General features: G+C 43.0%; 1 protein-coding gene across 9 annotated transcripts in view; it reads right to left on the bottom strand.

Moving 5' to 3' along the window:
* TTC7A (tetratricopeptide repeat domain 7A) overlaps positions 1-18,800 on the bottom strand; it is a 166,500-nt gene that overhangs the window by 29,329 nt on the left and 118,371 nt on the right. For 6 of the 9 annotated variants that reach the window (XM_061367217.1, XM_061367219.1, XM_061367218.1 and 3 more), the window contains 2 exons: positions 15,588-15,722; positions 4,104-4,306 (listed from right to left, as the gene is read on the bottom strand). In XM_061367217.1, coding sequence (XP_061223201.1) covers positions 4,104-4,306; positions 15,588-15,722 — 338 coding nt within the window. Of the gene's footprint in view, positions 1-4,103; positions 4,307-8,693; positions 9,013-15,587; positions 15,723-18,800 lie in introns of those variants that run through there. The other 3 variants (XR_009727491.1, XR_009727492.1, XM_061367221.1) reach the window with 3 other exon arrangements.

Below are 18,800 nucleotides of genomic sequence, written 5' to 3'. Positions count from 1 at the left end.
CTTTGGTACATAAAAATGTTCCCAAGAGCCCGCTAAACTGATTCTATTTTCCAAATGAAAACAGAACTCCTCAACAAATGTGCTTCCTTAGATTAGGTATTAGCCAGTAGTATTTACTTTGTAAAGGCCATTTGTGGACTCTTAATACAGGCTTAAGGATCCAGTGGCATCGCTTAAAAAGTGTAAGTGCTATCAAGAAGCAGCACAACTATGTAGTATTTTCAGTGTGCCTGTGGTTTCCTAACCACAGTATCAGACACCAAGTGCCAACAGCCTTTGCAATAAAGCAGTGTGTGGTACCCACCTCATCAGATGCATTCAGTACTGCAGTCCTGCTGTATAGTGCTGCTCTTCCATGCAGCAGCATCCTTTATATGGAAAGCACACTGATTTGACAGCGATTGTAAACACCCTACAGTCACAGTAAACCACGCATTTTCAGCTACAGAAAGAGCTTGTGTTTATTATGGTGGTGACTCTACCCTGCGTAAAAGTGAAGCTATTGACATCTGATGGACTCATTCATTGCTAAATTCGTGCCCTTCATTTAAAGCCAGCAGTGCTCTTCAGGTTGGAATTTTCCAAATATAGCTTTGACAACCCAGTTCTGAGAGCCCAAGGGAAGAGACATGACTACTTTGCTAATTGATGCTGATACACCAGAGAGAATCACACTGTCTACAGCAGAGTTTTCCCTTAAAGTGGACTAGGTCGGCTGGATGGCAGCTGCACTACATCAAACAGCAATTCTCATAACCAGATCCTCTTTCCTTGAATTATTACACATCCACAACAGTGTTGCTACAGTAGGAAAACTACGTACTCAAATGTTTGGGGAGACCATCACTGAAACAGCATGTGTGAACTGAATTTCAGCTGCCTATCTGTCTTCCATAGTTTCAAGCCACTTGGAACTAGCTGATAATCCTGTCTGGCCTCTTGCATAATCCAAGACATAGATGTCCCTCTGGAAGGAAACTGAACATACCGTGCTCAAAGAACTTGTATTTTTAATAACAGTACAGCTAGTACTTGCCTATTACATACATTTCAGAAAGGTATCAAGTCTAATGGCCTTGGGGAGATGCAGAATTTAGCACCTGTTGTATTACAACCTCGATTGAATAAACCCAGTCTTAAGGTTTTCATGGGGACACTGTCTCATTCAGTACACAGGACAAAATCACTTAGCCACTCAATATTTTATGTTTGCCCTTTTTGTTTGATGCATAGCCCTAAAAGCCTTGTTTACTGCACAGTATTCCAAGCTCTGTTCTGAAGGCAGAATGATTAATTTCTTTACAGGCTTTTCTATAGTGCTCATCAGATGCTTTTAACTTGTTATGTGCAATTTCCTAGCTTTTGGAAAAACATACAAAGGAATGCCATTATGTGGCATCCTAGAAGTACTGCCACGATTCATATCAGCAGGGATAGACCAAACCTTCGCTATCTTAGCTAACAGGTGTAAAACACAGGCTGCTAGCATGGCCAAGCTACAGGAGATGAGGCACATGCTTAATTAAGCAAGTGATTTTCACTGGTATTTACTGGCACTAGGATGGGAAGATTCAGAATTTTAAGGAGACTGAAGGCTATGCAGTGACTAACTTACAGGTTCATGCTCCTTTGAATGTCTCATAAGATCGACCTCTTTAACTCATCCTTTCCAACATGCTCACCCCTCAGTTCATGTGTCTTGGCCTGTTTCCTTACTCAAATCCCATTCTTCTTATCTACCCAGTCTTATGCACTATTACCTATCTTAATTCCTACCTATCCTTATTTCTCTTGTTTTGTTACCAAGTTTATCTTTCCTCTTCCTGACTTGCTCACAGACTGAGTCTCTGCCCCCAATCTCTGTCTTTAACCTCTCCTCAGTTTTACCTCTACTCCTTGACTAAGAGATGATGTAGCTTACTGGGGTTTGAGGGGAATGAGCATTCACAGATTCCTTAAGAGATTTCAGAAATACCTATCTACTAAGTGCATATAAAATGTGAGTTTTTAAAGGTTATAACTTGGGTAACCTAGGAAGGATTTTCTTAGGGATGGTAAAAATCGCATTAATACATGACAAAGATTACCTGTTCCTGACAAAACCCAGAGGCACTAACGCACAGTAAATGAGATGTCACAGAAGCCTTTAAGGTCTCTTCTTTAGCTTCATTTTCAGAAACAGTCAAGCTGTGTTGGGTGACATTTTCCATGTGCATCTCAGAAAGTTTTGCTCCAAATGACTACAGTCTCAGAAAATTGAAATGAGAAGACACAGTATGTGGTTCTGCCCATAAAATGAGACAAAACCGAAAGCTATTAGTATCAAGTTAGTATCTAACTTGATGGCTGCTCTGATGCCAGCAACTTGTCTGAAATCATGACACCACCTGAACAAAGAATGAATTCTATCTCGCCAAGTTTTTACTGCCTGATTTTCTAAAGGTTAGATTACAGCAACAAAGTAATATTATTGCCCCATATAAGCCTGATATATGCATAACTATTTCATAACCTTCCCCTGACATATTGTCATGGTTTAAGCCCAGCCGTAACTCAGAACCACGCAGTCTCTTTCTCACTTCCCCCCTTCCTCTCCCCTGCCCCGTTCCTGGAGGGATGGGGACAAGAATCAGAAGAATATAACTCTCATGGGTTGAGATAAGAACAGCCCAGTAACTAAGGTATAGCACAAATCACTGCTGCTACCAACAGTAATAATAATGATACAGGAAATAACAAGGGAAGAGAACACAACCGCTCACCACCTGCTGACTGATACCCAGCCCACCCGAGCAGTGATCTAACCCTTCCGGGTAACTGCCCCCAGTTTATATAGTGGGCATGAGGTGCTGTGGTATGGAATACCTCTTTGGCCAGTCTGGGTCAGGTGTCCTGTCCCTGCTTCCTCCCGGCTTCCCCTCCTCCCTGGCAGAGCATGAGACTCAGAAAGTCCTTGGTCAGAGTAAACATTACTGAGCAGCAACTAAAAACATCGGTGTTGTCAGCGCTGTTCCCAGGCTGAAAGTCAAAACCACAGCACTGCACCAGCTACTGAGAAGGAGAAAAATGACTGCTACTGCTGAACCCAGGATGCGTATGCACCAGCTATTCATTTGCTAGTTTTGCACTGAACATTCAGGATTAAAAATGTCTCGTTCCTTGCCTGTAGGTTCTACTCTTTTCTCTCAATTATAACTTCACTTTACATTTGTCCTGTTGTGTGCTGAGACCCCTTCAGTTTTGGAGTTGCCTGCAAACCTCATCAGGACCAAATGTACACCAGGAAATACAAATCTGCTAGCAAGGACACAAAGCAGTCACACAGGTATAGAATTCCTGTAAAAATTACATTAGTCAAGAAAGACTTCTGAAACCCCAGACAGGCGTAGTAAGGGTTGCAGTTAAGATGAGACATCATGATGAAGCATGATTACCTGTTCTGATTTTGTAAGATAAGTGGGTTTTGGTCTTCCACAAAGCTCCCTGTATTATTATTATTAAGCTCTGTAAGTAAGTTTGTTTTGGGGATGGTGCAACGGAAGCATACTTGCTGGGTAGGAGTGTTTCCAAAAAGGCCCACAAACGTGGAGTCACTGCCCCTACACAAGGCTGGAGCTAAACCGCAGCTTAAGACAATGATTAGTTTTACTGTAAACTCACAGTTTATCTTGATTTGAGTAGACACAAGACTCTGACCCCATATACACATGAGGTACCATATATACATGTTATACATTTGTACCCATGGGGTATAAACCCCATATATATCTACATTCTATAGTTACTTAATTGAGATCTTTCAAACATCAGTGTACTGCTAATTTAAAACGTATAACACTTAGTAGCAAAAGCACCAAACAGCAAGTTGACTTCCAAAACCATCAGTATAATATTTACTTTTGACACAAGTCCTAATTAGTTCAAAACATTTAATCCAATCTTAAAATAGAGGTTCAAGCTAGCCGGTTTATTCTTGGAACAGTCACTTGCTCTCAGGATTAGGAAGACAATGAAAACCAGAGCAAGCATGAGCCCTCTTTCCTCTTATTACAGTTAATCAGGAACATAAATACTATAATGGAGCTGAGCCCCTGCAAACTCACCAGGCTGTGCATAATTTCCACTCCAGCTGGATTCACTGTGAGCGCTTCATCATACAATTGCCTCGCCTCCTCCAAATTGCCTTTCATCTCTGCAAGCTTCCCACGCATGTACAGTACAGCGTGAGATGTGGGGAAAAGACTAGCTGCCTCCTGGATACAAAAGCCTGCTTCTTTGAGATGCTGCTGTTCCATGAAGAGTTCAGCTAAAAAAAAAACCACAAACACAATAACCAAAACCCACCCTACCATTAGTTGAAATAAGTCAGAGACCTTTCTTCACATTAACTACACATCACCTCCCTTAAGCATATTAAGACATGATGCCATGATGCTGCACAATGCTTACTACTATAGTTAGTGCTTACTATCACAAGTGGATTTACTGAATGGTTCCTTTTTTAATGCTAAGGGCTCTATACAGACATTCATGGAAACCTTTAGGTGGTGTCCTGACAGAGGATGGCCTTAAGGATTAGTCAATCAGGAATGTAAACAGTGCTGAACTGAGCCCTAAGGAAGCACGGCTGGTAGCCACTTGGAGCCATCATATGTATTTCCAAATAATCTGAAGGAAAAAGAACAGAATAAGCCATCACTGGCTGCTGAGAGCTTTAAACATGTAAGAGTAATGGGATACATCTGACGGAGCTGGACATCAGATAACTTATTTAAAAGAGTATTTCCACATTTTAAAAGATTATTGGAAGTGTTTCTGCTTATTTGTCTAGTTTATGAGATAGCAGTCCCTTAACTTTTCAGAGTCTATTAAAATCAAAAGGTTTTTACCATAGAGAATTACTTATATTGTGTATTCCCATATTTACTTCCTCATACATATGGTGCAGAAAAAATGAGAACTCTTGGAACAGACTGCTTAGTCATTTACTTTCTTCAGCTATCAGCAAGTATCTTAGTGGTTTTCTGAGGAAAAAAATAAGTAAAAGGCATCCTGATAAGTTCAATGGCTTATTTTTATGTAAAATAAATTTCTCATGTTAAACAGATTCCATAACATATCTTGTGGTTAAACATTAACACTTCTCAGGATTTGGACCAGAACATCACTGGACTAGATGATTGCTCTAGGACCCTTCCAACTGAAATAGTGGATTCTAATTCTAGATTTATTATGCATCCTATCCTTGCAAAAGGCTTCAAAAGTGGCACTCAATTTTCACTGCCACACATAACTGAATAGGGAAGCTGTTTTTAGAAACACATATATGCATGTATAGAATCACAGAATGGTTTGGGTTGGAGGGAACCTTACAGCTCATCCAGTTCCAACCCCTGCCATGGGCAGGGACACCTTCCCCTAGAGCAGGTTGCTCCAAGCCCTGTCCAACCTGGCCTTGAACACTGCCAGGGATGGGGCAGCCACAGCTTCTCTGGGCACCCTGTGCCAGTGCTTTACTACCCTCATAGTGAAGAATTTCTTCCAATAACTTCTTCCTAATGTATATATATATATATATAATAATTCTCTCAATATAGCAGCCATTGCTCCTTGGTCTATAACCTGTTTGTGTTCTACATGGTACAACTGGAAAAGCTCAAAGCCTTTTTTCTTTTTTAGCTGATGTGGTAATGCAGTAAGTATTGACAGTTCAAGAGTCCAATTCGAAATGACTAATTCATGCTCCAGATTTAGATAAATAATTCTGAAATTAGACATAACCTTAAATGCCCTGACTTTTAAGGGTAGTGAATATTCTCAGGAAGTCCCTGTGAGAGGGGAAATTAGCCTGAAAATTCTTCTCAACCAGCTCTGAAACTCTGCCAGTTTCAAGCTGCTGTGAGACCCAGATGACTGTGGGGACTTGGCTTGCTGACACGGAGCTTGCTGGGTAGAGGTGAGCAGGAGAGCATCTCAAAGGCAGTCCTGCCTGAACATAGAAAGGCTCCTCCTTGTCCTGTCTGACACGAGACTCAGACCGAAAACAGCACTTTTACTGGCGCACTGAAAATGGTCATGGACTGAAATGACAGCATGGCTGAACACCCTTCCTCTTCTGAAGTGGTCCTTCTAGAAGGAGAGCAAGACATCGTCCAGAAAACAACCAAATATTTTTTAGCCATCCCTAGGTTGTGCTACAGATAAATGTCATTCTCCAAGGCTGCCAACATAAGCAAAACCTTAGTTCCTTGGTGAGAGCTATACTCTTTGAGTGACTCATCGACATTTCTCTCTGGTTAATCATTATGAAAACTCAGCATGCACCCCTTCCCTTGGCTCCAAGAGGCTGCAGCTATCTGTAACAGCAGAAAGCAAGGCCATGTACCTTGTCAAGCTGAGTATGTGTGCAGCTTATTCAGAAGTTTGTGGGAGGACAGTATTTTACTTGCACTTCCCAAGGAACACAGCATTTTCCTGCCAAGTGCTGCGTAACAGCTGATGCTGTGCATGTGACAATAATGAGGATGGGGATGTGCAAAGTAACGATTCACAGCCTGAAGATGAACACTTCATTTGCAAAGTTAGCGCAAACTTAGCAGTGAAGGGGTGAAATCCTGGTACTGTGCAAAGTCAGAGCAAGTTCTGGATACTGCCACGCTAGAAGCCCTATTAGCAACTAACAGCATACTGTGAGTTGTTTCATTTCAGAAAAGAATCAGGAGCAGGAGAGTTTAGATGTGGAATCATGCAGAGCCAGTGTTTCTGTGCATACAAAATGGGGAGTACTTATTTCAGTGGTGCCTGTAAATCTTCGTCAGTAATAACAATTATTTAGAGGAAGTGCAGAAACACAGAATCTAAATAAGATCTGCAAATTGTATTTTATTATATGGTAATGTAGCATATTAAAGTTCAGTCCATTTCTTCATAGGCTCAGGGTCAATAAAACATGATTTATTGGTGTGGGAGGCCTAATTTGCATGAAAACAGAATGAGAGAGGTGCCTTTGGGTTACCAAAGGAAAGGACTGCACCCACCCGGCTAAAAATAGCCATTAAAGGAAATCATTTAGGCATGCATTAAAATGTGTTCTCTGTAAGCTCATTTTTCACTTCTATTACATACTCACTTGATTTACAAGATTAACAAAATACTCTTATGCAACACAAATAAAAACACAGCTAGAGACACAAATCAAACCCCAAAACCAAGGACTCTTTAAATCTACCATGGTAATACTACAGCCGCCTCAATGGTACTGAAAGTACTGAAACACCTGCCTTTGTGTTACCTGGGTTGGCAGCTTCCTGTCCACTGCATTATTCAGCACATCTCCTTATGTCACCTAATTATGCTGTAAATAGACATCTAACCAAATTAGCAGCCTCCATGAGGAAGTTCTCTTATAGAGATGTGGCATCCAATTCCACCCCAAAGCACAGGGTATCTCCTCAGGCTTGGCACAGATACAGAGGATGTGTAATTCTTACCCCGTGAAAGACTCAATGCTTCAAGGAAGCCACTTATAAACCTCCAGCTGCTGGACTACATCATTCTTGGTAACGACATACTTCATTATCTTTGAATCTCAAGGCCATGTTTGCAAGCTTCCTGCTCTTTCTCACTTATCACCATGTTCATAAAACCAAACAAATTTACATCTGTTTTGAACCAAGTACCACCAAATGCTCTCCAAATGCTACTGAGCAAAGAGAGGTGATCATCCTAGATGCACTGCCTCCTCTATCTGCTGACTCCAAAGTCTAGCCTAGCATGCTCCATTTCTTTCTCATATTCACTTTATGCTTCCCATCTGTGCTCTCTTGCAGAACTTTCCAGCCTACTCTGTTGTTCTCCCAAACAGCTGTTAACTCCTCTTTTGGCTATAGCTTCCTTTGTCTTGACTTGCAACTAGACTTTCACTGATACACTGGTCTTAATGCTGGACCCAGCATTAAGAGAGCAACATACATCTCAAATCAGGCTATCATTAGCTCCTAATATGACCTCCTAGTTCTTCCAGCTGCTTCTGCTAGCATTTAAGCTCATCTACTGTGAAGATCCTTAATCAAGTGAGAATTGCCAGATGCCTATCATCTACTTGCTCTCCAAAGACCAGAGACAAACCCACAGACTGAGAGCAATCCCCAGAACATTGACAAATACTGTCTCCAAGATTGATTATTTGACATAGCTCTGTTAAGGAGTCCACCAGAGGAGTAACAACAGTGTAATCTAGTCACGTCTGCATCAAAGCGCCAGCCTGAGGAACAGGGTTGCTTGCCATCACCTTGAACACTGATTCTGTTCTCTGTTTCCTAGGTGTTTCAAAGCAGTGTCAAGAGTGATTGTGCTTGTCACCACAGAAGCTGCAACAACTGTAATTCTAGCAAAAAACCCAAATAAATCAAACTGATGTGAAATGTATTTCTGCAGTGTGAACAAGCCAAGAGTTAAAACCCCATTCCTTGCGAATCACGGCTGGTGTTACCCAAGACGCAGCACTTAACTCCCACAAGCAGACTGCTCCACATCACTTGGTTGTGTGTGCCACCAAATCTAAAGCACTTGTCTACTCTTGTCCACCCCAAAAATGCTACTGCATAGTGACACGGCCAGCGCAATGCAGTCAGATGCCCAGCAGGGTGGTACAGCAGGGAGCAGCACTTCACACTTTAGCAAGGTGACAGCACCTGTGAGGATGTGTAGGGAGGTGATTTCTGTTCCACATCATCTGCCTTCAGGATTGTAACTTGCTTGTAACTGCAGCAGCCCTTAGCCAGCTGGAAAGACCTGCTCCTCTGCGACAGCTCTGCCTTCAGCAGTGAGTACAGAGCTGTTACTGCCACAAAGGGTTCTCCCCCAACACTTTACTTTCTGGCAGGTGAGGTTGAGTCACTGTTCCATGTTATGACACCACCCTGCATGCAGGAACGTGGCAATTTGTGGGTAGATTAGATGGAACATTCCTCAAGCTGTATCCTGACTGCAATAACTTCGTTTGATGAAAACCTGCAATACAGAAATGAAGAACAGAAACTGCCACATGTTCCCATCCACCTGAGCTCAGAAACTCTTTTGAACCATGCAACAGATTTACAGCCTCAAAGGCTATCTTTGCATGCAAACTGGTAGTTAACTGGAGTTCAGGTACCCACTTGGAGTGTCCAAGCTTTGGGTCTCACAGTGGCTGAAGTGGCCACTGTCTCCTTTATTTACTAATGCAGCATTAGAGTGAATGTTTCTGGAAGCAACACAGAACCACCACAAGCTACATTCTACACTAAATGGCATGGTCAAAACATGATTTGAAATACTAAGAAAAAGCTGGTTCCTTTCTGTGAAGTAAGGCCTGCTCACTGGTGAGGAAACAGCTGTTTCACAGCTGGGAGATGCAATAAGGCCAACACCAATAAGGGTGACATAAAAAGGGTTCCATTAGAAGGGCACCTTTTGGGTTTTCCTGTGCCCTCTTTCAAAACACATATTACTGGCTGTAGCCAAGGAAAGGACTCCTAAGTCTTCGTATTCTAACCCAGTTAAGTATAAATTCCCATTTTCTGTCTTTGGCATGAATAAATGTCCCGATTTCTTTTTCTTTACTGTCCACACCTTTATCACTTGCCCAAAATTCACTGAGAAGCTGAGGAAATAAGAGTATTTAGTACCCTCTGTTGTTCTCTGGGTACTCTACTGGCACCGCAACAGGTTCCTCTCCATCTTTTGGCAAAGGATCCACAGACTGCTTGACAAAGAGCATTGCTAGCTGCTGCCCGTTTCCTTCTCAAGTGAGTGTTCAACACACACGTACATGTTTGCATGTCCCACATTTGGAGAAATGGCATGTGCTCTTTGAAGACCGCCCATGCCAACGGATTATCAGTCCACAGCATTTCATGTCCTGCTCCAGCAATGAGCAATATTCAGAAGCCTCAGGAATGGGGGAAGCAATCCAAAAATGCCCGATACTGATGTAGGGCCAAGACTCCTTTTGACTTTTTAAATTCACTGCTGATAGAAAATACAATAAGCCAAGTTGGAGAATGCAGATCAAAACCTAGCATCTCCCCCTGAGGACATTCAGATGAAGAGATACAGGGAGTTTGGTGGTCCTTAGCCAGCACCAGAAAAGCCTAGGATAGAGCTTGCTAAACCAGGAGGCTTCTTAACTTCACCAACAACACTTCAAAGTGGACCAAACCTGCTCATTTTACCATTTCTATCTGTGGTGTTAAGTGTTCCTAATCCCTCCTAGTGAGCAAACACTGCAGGGCAGCCATTGTTGCAGTACAGCTTTATTACACAGCTATTGCTGAGGAGAATAAAGGACCCTCTCCTGCTTGCTCCCGCAGGATCCAGCTTTTCCTACTGCTTTGTGTCAATGTAGAGAGCCACAAAAACCAGCAGCGCTTACGGAGCTCAACAACTTAAAGCAGTGAATGGGGATGTTCTAAATTTGAAATTCTAAAATTTGAAAGCACTTAAAAAAACCCCAGCAAAAACACCAAATAAGAAGAAAGAAAAATATTAGAATCGCTCCAACGACCAATGCTGCATCATGGGACAGCATCTGATCCCAGCTATTCTGGCAACGTCAGTGAAGATGTTTCCCAGCTCTGATGAATGCCTTTAATATCAGTGCTAATAACTTGAGGGGGCTCAGGATGGCTGAAAGGGAAGGAGGAGCATGTAAGCACCCACGTGAACACAAGCTGGGCACCTGCTGTGCAGCGCGGGACAGCCGGGGTTGAGATTGCAGCCCGCTGGCCCTTAGACACGGCCTCGTGCAGCACAGCCCATCTCCTCCAACACGGCTTTTTCCCAGGAACCGGCCCATATGGAATAAAATAAATAAATCACAGGCATTTTGTGAAGGGAAAAAAGAAAGTTCCTGCTGTCCCTAGCTCAGGGGAGCAGATGTTTTTCCATTAGCTCACTGCTCTCTGCCGCACTGCCTCTCCTTGCGTTTCTCATCCATGGCATGTTCATTACTGTATTTGTTCCCTAGGGTAAACTCAAGAGAGCAGGTAGCCCACTCCAGCCCCAGTGCGAGCACATGGAATAGTTATCCTAGCCGTTTTCCTTTTAGTGCTCCTTTAAATTAGGCATAGGTCTACCTGGTGAGTTTTGCAGACTGTGCTTAGCAGGCATTTAGCCAAACTTAGATCAAATTACCAGACCTACTTTGCTGTGAGTGGCCATATTTGGTAAAGTATTGGGTTAGTCAAGAAGCTAAATTGTCAGATATAAAGTACTAGTGAAGACAGAGTGGACATTGTAGTTAAAAGTAAAGCTTACAATAATATAGCAACGGGAGCTGGGATATTAGAACTTTTATTAAAACTGGCTTGCAGCAGTCTAAAATGCTCCATATAAATAGAGCATGCTGTTATTACTGCCTGGAAATATAATCACATGTACTTCAGATAAGAAATCACTCCGGTTACCCAAAGAGCTTAAAACTATTGAAACTATTTCTTTTCAGTACTGACACCCTTTGCTCTCTGGGTCAAAAGTGATCTTAGAAAAAAATGTTGTAAGAAGGTAAATTTTGGCCATAAATTTGAACTATTTCAAGTACATTTCCCTTCGCCAAACAGCATGCCTGTATCCTCTAAACAGAAAGGAAGAGTACTGGCATGATTTTATAAAGGAAATAAGGGGTAGAAATAGTTCCTAGGTCAGACATTCCTCTTGGTAACACAAGCAGTATTATCACCAGTAATGTCTAGGATTCCCCTTGTGGCTCTTCCTGCAACAAGAGGTAGGAGTTAACAAGCTTTATCAATGCTACAGAAGTTCCTTCTCTCTTCTCAAAGTTGAATTCAGGCTCTCAGACATGAAAAGAAGAACAAAGAGGAGAAATGAGCATAAGGATTGCATAAAGACCACCTCTCCTGGAGCTGCACACCCACAGCATGTGCACTGCAGCACCTTTCCGGAGTACTCCATGAAATGAGCTGTTTCTCAGATTTGTGGCCAAGAACAACATTTGGGCTTATGAATGTTAAAGCTTAATGAGATGGCTCTCTTTTAAGAAGCCACTGCACTTCAAGAGGACTGGAAGTGGGGTTTATTGATGAAAGAGACCAGACAAGCTGTGTTAACAGTCTTTGCTGCAGAACCCTCACAAACAGAATATGCCTATTAGCATTCCAAGCATGCTTGCTGTCAGGAGTGGACAACCTCACTAGTCTTTGGGGACAGCAGGCCTTGTACTCTTCCAAAGTTAATTGTGACTACCTGCAGGGAAAACGGGAAGATACAGAAGCCTACCAAGAAATGTGCTAAGTTCCCTGCTGCAGATGACTGTACTTGCAGCTGGTCCTACAAGAGAAGGCTGGACATAACATTAACAATGAGAATTCACCGTTCTATTTGGATTTGTGAAAGAGAAGAGTGCTCTTTCTAGTAACCACAGATCCACCAAGTAGCAATTTGGTCACTTACAGGAAGCTAAAAAAGTACTTAACTTGCTACAATTCACCAGGCATTGCTGCAGAGAACGAGGTGCAGCATCCGTTGTAGTGCAGCACATCTGGACTTAGCAGCTGCACTTCCAAAACTGCTGCCTTATTATCTTCCCTACATAACTGTGCTGGTCATAAACCCAGAAAAGTTACAGATAAAAACACTAGGTCTATGCCCTTGTATGCATAAGACAATCTCTTTTGTGTTGTGGTAAGATACTTAACTATTTGCACAGGGTTCACAGCCTTGCCTTCAGCCACAGTTAAAGGAATGCACATATTCTCAGGCATTAATTGTGAGACTTATTAGGAGTGCAGCAAGGGCTCTCCAGCTCCAAGGGACTGAGGATGCTTCTGCAATAGGCAGGAACTCCAATTGCAGCTGCAGGTGGAGAATGACACTGCAAGGATTCCCCTATGTAAGCACCATCTGAGAGCTACCACCCACTAACAGGCCCTTTTGCAAGAGTATGTGCTGGCTCTGTGGCCTGGCCTGGCTGCCGGAGGGCTGCAAGAACAGCCTCACACAGCTGTGGGATAGCTGGCTTTGTATACCTCTTCCCAATTTAAGTGCTCCAACTCCATCACTTGGTTGGTACCATTCATTTTCATGCCTTGGGATATGAAGAGGCACAGGAACTGTAATGGCTATAATGAACCCAGACACGATTGCAGCCTGTGCTCTAAATTCATACCCACACACAGACACACATGGCCAGCTGCGTCCTGTTAGTGTCTGAAAAGGACAGATGCTTTATTATAAATCTGCTGTTAGTATGAGGTTAGGAAATGGTAATAATTGTATCTCAAGATTTATGATTCATGTAAAAAGGTTAAAGCGCTAATGACAACAAGCCCAACAATACACAAGCCATTTCCTAAAGGCAGATTAACATATTTTCCCCTTTAGAGATAGGACACTGAGGCATGAAAAAGTTAGGCAACTTGCCTAGAGTCACAAGATTAGTCATTGACTGAGAAAGAACAAGCCCAAGCTAAACCTGATAGAAATCTACAGTGTACTGCTGCAGCTCTTTCATGAATATGAAGGGACTCCAGATGCAGGTGTCAGACTGTTAAGATAATCGCCTGTTGCTTTCCACAGCTGTTAATTTTGGGGTTAGCTGTAATGCAAAAGCATGTGACTTCCTCAACTGGTTTTGACCACACATCTCTGTTTAATTTGTTGTTTACAAAATGCCTCTGTTTTGGAAGTTATTAACTTCTTATGGGAAAGATACTAGCACAGAGGATCAGTGATACCCTTTTGGACTATTCCACTCAATAAGCCTAGTGTTAGATCCAACCCACTTCAAAGAAGCCTTCTAATTATTCAGGTGCTGTGCCCTTGCCTGCAGACAGTAAAGACCACGTCAAAATACCTGCATCTCTCCTCATCTCTCAGGATGCAGCGACTCCACACTACTTCGAGAAGACAATGGGCAGTATCGCACCAAGAGCTCATTAAGCTGCATCCATAACAATAACTGACTTCAGTTACAACATTACAAAGCAGTCGCAGTATGTATTTTCAGAATATCAATCCTGATTCAAGTACAGCTAGAAGTAAGCATGAAACAAACCAAAGACTTAAAAAATGATAGGACAAAAAAGTTACAGCTTCTAAGAATAAATCCTATCTAAAAGAATTAATTAACACCTTTGAGAAAGGCACTGAATTTACACTGAAAAGTAATCGTAGCAATTCACAGCTAGGGCACAGCAAGCACTAGGTCTTTATTGCTTTTGTCTTTTCACACAGCAGCAAAATGCCTACTGCCTACAGCTATCTGTAGGATGATGGACAACAGACATCTGACTTATCACAATAAAATCAGGGTTTTTTCTCCCCATCAGCCTCCTCTGCAGCCTTAAATCAGGAGCATAAACTGAATAAAGCAAAATATTGTGAGGAACTTTGAAGCCCAAAGGACATCATTGAAATTTACATACATGCAAGCCATGTAAATGTATGTGAACGCTTGCGGTTAACTTAAAATGATGATGCACTCCATAAGGTAGTTTCTTCTGTTCTTTAGTAGTTAAGTCAAATCATAACAAAAAAGAAAGTCAGGTATTTTGTACCAGAACTGAAGTCTAATTGGTAAGAAATGGCCCACAAAAACAGCTATAAAAATCTTTGCTGAGAAGTAGGGTGAGAACTGCCAGGTTTTATGTGAGAATTGCCAATTGCACAGATTAGTGAAATGAGACTTTGAAAGGTTCTCCTGCATACAGAATAGCAAATTATCAGCAAGGTTCCAGTGGGCTCTGCTTTTTGTTGTTGTAGAGACACCTCAGAAGCAATCACAGCACTCAAATGTAAGTTCAGGTGCATAGCTATAGGCCCAGCTGTGGGAGAAAAGCTGCGTCTCTTGAGAGCAAAACTGCAGGGTCAGAACATTTCCTATCAGTCCCGAAATGCTGGAATACAAATGGCAGAATGTGCTGGGCAGCTTTGATCCTCACCAACTGTCCTACATAAAACCTTTTCATGAGTCTGGAGATCGCCTCTGGGTAGAGTTTGTTCTCACTGCTCCCTTTATGTGCTCTGCCGTAGCATCTCTGCATGAGTCTCTCAAACTGACATGCAACCTACAAGTCCTTGGGAGAATCAAACAGTCTAGGATAAATGAGTGGAGGACTGGCTCTTTTTAAAACTTTTCACTTAAAACTCTGCAAGGTTGGAAAGTTCCCAGTCTAAATAACATTTAAGATGTGGTTTGCCCAGTGTTATTACAGGGAAGCACACAGGAAAAGGAGAATGAAAATAAATGTCCCTACCAACTACTATCCCTTAATGAAGAACTGCCTACCCTCTTCTTTGAAAAACGTATTTCAATGATGACTCAAGTTTTCTGTGTATTATGGAAAAATAGAGGTGAGCTGAAAAAAATTGCACTACTCCTGTATTCTTTTCCTTTTTTTTGGGGGGTGGTGGTGGTGGTGTTATACTAAATCAAGTAAATGGTATTTCAGAAACCAGCCACGATAGATAAGCAGATTTTCTGCTGGAATAAGTAAATTTCAACTACTGGTTTCAACTATTTCACTAATACTTTATCATCTCATTCATCACCGGAGGGAAGAAGGAACTCCAGGTGGTCCAGGACTTACCAGCTTGTAGCCAGATTTGTTCAAGAGCTGTCCACAGCTGCATAGGTCCTTGCTTCATTGCGCTGCTCTGCATAGTTATTTCAGACATGGCCTGTTCCAGTCTTGATGCAGCAAGCGAAGAGGCTCGCTGTGATCCTATGGACCAAACAAACAAGAACAATAATGCATTTTATACCTCTATGGGATATTTATTTGACTCATTAAGGCTACAGGTCTGGTTCTCCACTCACTGCATCAGTCTGACGTAGTAAGAACGCCATGGAATTCTGCTGGGACCAACTGGGGAGACATGTTTTATAAAAGGTTAATTTACTGAAAAAACCCCACTAAATTACCCAAGGGCTGCAGCTCAAACAAGCGAATTAAGAGACAGACAGTAATGTTATAAAGGTCTGCTTAGCATTTATCACGGAAGCAACTGTATTTTGCTCATGTGGGAAACAGCTCTACCATCAAATATCTCCTCCAAATACCTCTTAGTAACCAGTGTTATCAGCACGCTGTCACCGTACAATCACAAAGCACGTCCCACTAATGTAAAACCTTAGCACAGCATTACACAGCAGCTCGGCACCATTCACACAGCACACACATTTCAAGTGACATCAATATTGTTCTACTGGTTTAGAGGCAGTGAGGGTTTTCATTTAACCCTGGGGAGCAGAGAGCTCAGTGCTTTGACTGTATTAACCTTTAGCGTGCGCTGTAACATTTATGCAAGAATCAAGTACTTGGCGCTTGCACGCCTGGGACAAAAAGCATCAAAGCTGCTCCCAGGAAGAACGCATGGGCAGAGACCACCTTCTCCAGTACAGCACATGGGTTTATACTGGTGAGCCAATCTCCCAGAGCGGTACCAAGAGAATGGTAATAAAACAAGAAGCTACAAAATGAGATTTCAGAGCTGGCTTCATAAAGCTTTGGGGAATAAGTATTCCGATATGCATAGGTTTAATGTGACTTTAAGGTTGATAGGCTCTTTCTCTGGAGAGCTGCTGTGACTGAAAGCACTTGTGCTGATTAGCATTGCTCTTCAATCTATCCTTACAGGCTCACCTCACAGACCACAAGATCCCATAGTCAAAATCCCACTTTATCTTACTGCAGTCACCCTGAGGGAGCAAGCAGAGCCTAGGAACAGGTACACAGAGGAGCTGGAATGGCTTTGGGCAAGGGAAGGGCTGGCTCCTCTGGATGCTGAGCAGGGACCCAGCCTTCTGCCAGGCACAAGAGGAAGCACGTTTCCACCCCATGCTCCTTCACAAAGACATCTGTGTGGTGCGGGGCAGGATATAGGCTGTGGCTTTTGCCTAACCTGAGGCAGCACTGCCTGCCCCAAGAGGGTCATGGCTAGAGAGAGGCCACAAGTGCAACTGGAAGTCTAAAACTGCTATGGTAAATGTGTCCCATCATCTCACTGCTAACCAATGTCATTCATTTTAAGCAGGAGAACTTCAGAACAGCCCTGCAGTGCAGGCACCTCCCACAGCTCCCCCGGAAAATGCATCTCCTAGATGCATTTCTTAAATTCCTATGTATTTTCAAAGACACTCCTGATCTCCCGTTCCAAGAGATGACAGTGCAGTAATGTAGCAATCACGGCTTTAATGGTACAGTAAAAGCCATTCTGCTTGATGCAGAGGATTTATCATATTTAACAGATCCATCTTCAGCCTGTTTCACTGCATGGGTTTCCTCCTCCTGCCCTGCCCACTCACACTCCTCTCCCTGATCCCTACCTCTGGGAAAAACCCCACAGAAACTCCCAGGAGTTCAAGTCAGACAATGGATGTTAGATGGAGGGAAAACAGCCACTCAAAACACAGATTCCTTTGCAGTGCAGAGGCAACAAGAAAATGGCCATGTGAGCAGCTAGCAGTGTTATCAGGAGCACTTTGAAGTTAGGGGCAGACCCCTTGCCTTCTACATGGCAAACCTGGGAAAAAATGACATGGGATTTGGGGAGTTCACAGTCAGCTTAACCAGATCCTTACATCAGCACTCCCGGTCATGTTAGCAGGCTCTGAAAGCAACTTCCAGCATTGCACTTCTCTGCCAAGACTGCCCTCTTTCAGAGAATCTGTCTGGAACTGTGTCTTGCAAGCATCCATGTGTAACGCTGGTGTGACTGCATGAGGCAGGCAGAAAGGCTGGTGTTTTATTCACATCCTCACAGAGCTCAGAGAAATCCTCTTTTCCTTGCAAGTCAATCCAAGGACGCTTTGACACTCTAAGGCACCTTAGTGCATTTTGGAGAGGTTCACGCACTGCTGCGAGGCTAAACAGCCACTTAGGATCTACTAAAGCATCCTCCCTTTGCAAAGCAGGTTTTATAGGGATACTACTATGAGCCAGCTGCACTCAGATGAACATTAGCTAGCTCCTTCTCCTCTCCATTAGCCAGGTAGTTGCCAAGAGGGAAAGCCTGGCATTTGAGGCTGATCTCACCCAGTGGTGTGGGCTTCAATCTGCACAGCCATAAGAAAGGAACCCAAGTTACTGTGCAATTTACAGTGGAGGCTCTTTGTGTTTTAACAGCCTTTGGCGTTCCAGTCCTTTGATGTTTATTTCCTTTTCCATTTCAGCTTACACAAGGAAGCAAACCATCTTACCAAGCAGAGACCACCCAATCCCTTCCCATCCCTGCCCAGCCTCAGCACAGGTATGTTCCCTGACACACACATGCCAGATGAAAAGGCTGTCCCTACCCAGCCCATACATGCATGCTTGCTGCTGCTGTTCTTACCCATCTCTGCGGGACCGCTCTCAGGAACACGCCTTAAACCTTGTCTGCTCAAACTCTGGAAGAGAAGGACTTTGCCAAACTGGTCCTTCTGGACTGAAAGGGGCTCAGCCACAGCTCTGAACCCTGGGTGAGCAATGAGGGGTGGGCTGAAGGCTGCTGGAGCCAGAAAAGAGTACACCTCTAGCACACTGCCTCCCGAGAGAGGAGGCAGGCACATATTGCACAGGTATCACTGACCTCAGGGTGGAAAACTGCAAGCAACATTAAAAGAAATGTCTCTGAATGTCTCATTATAAAAGATATCCTCCTAAAGAAATGTAGGTCTGTATATGCTAAAAACCCACCACAAAAGCTGTCTCGCAGAGCTTTAATGTCATGCCTCAAAATACATAAAAATGTTGGCATAAGAAGGTATCACATCAATTTGTTATTTTAGTGCTGTCTCTGCCTCTTTTTAACAGCTCCAC

Source organism: Neopsephotus bourkii, unplaced genomic scaffold, assembly GCF_033783945.1.
Source record: "Neopsephotus bourkii isolate Nb327-2 ecotype Australia unplaced genomic scaffold, CSIRO-AGI_Nbou_v1 NB_1373, whole genome shotgun sequence".
NCBI lineage: Eukaryota > Metazoa > Chordata > Aves > Psittaciformes > Psittacidae > Neopsephotus > Neopsephotus bourkii.
The sequence above is the reverse complement of the archived record's forward strand: the minus strand, read 5'-3'. Positions and strand labels throughout refer to the sequence as shown.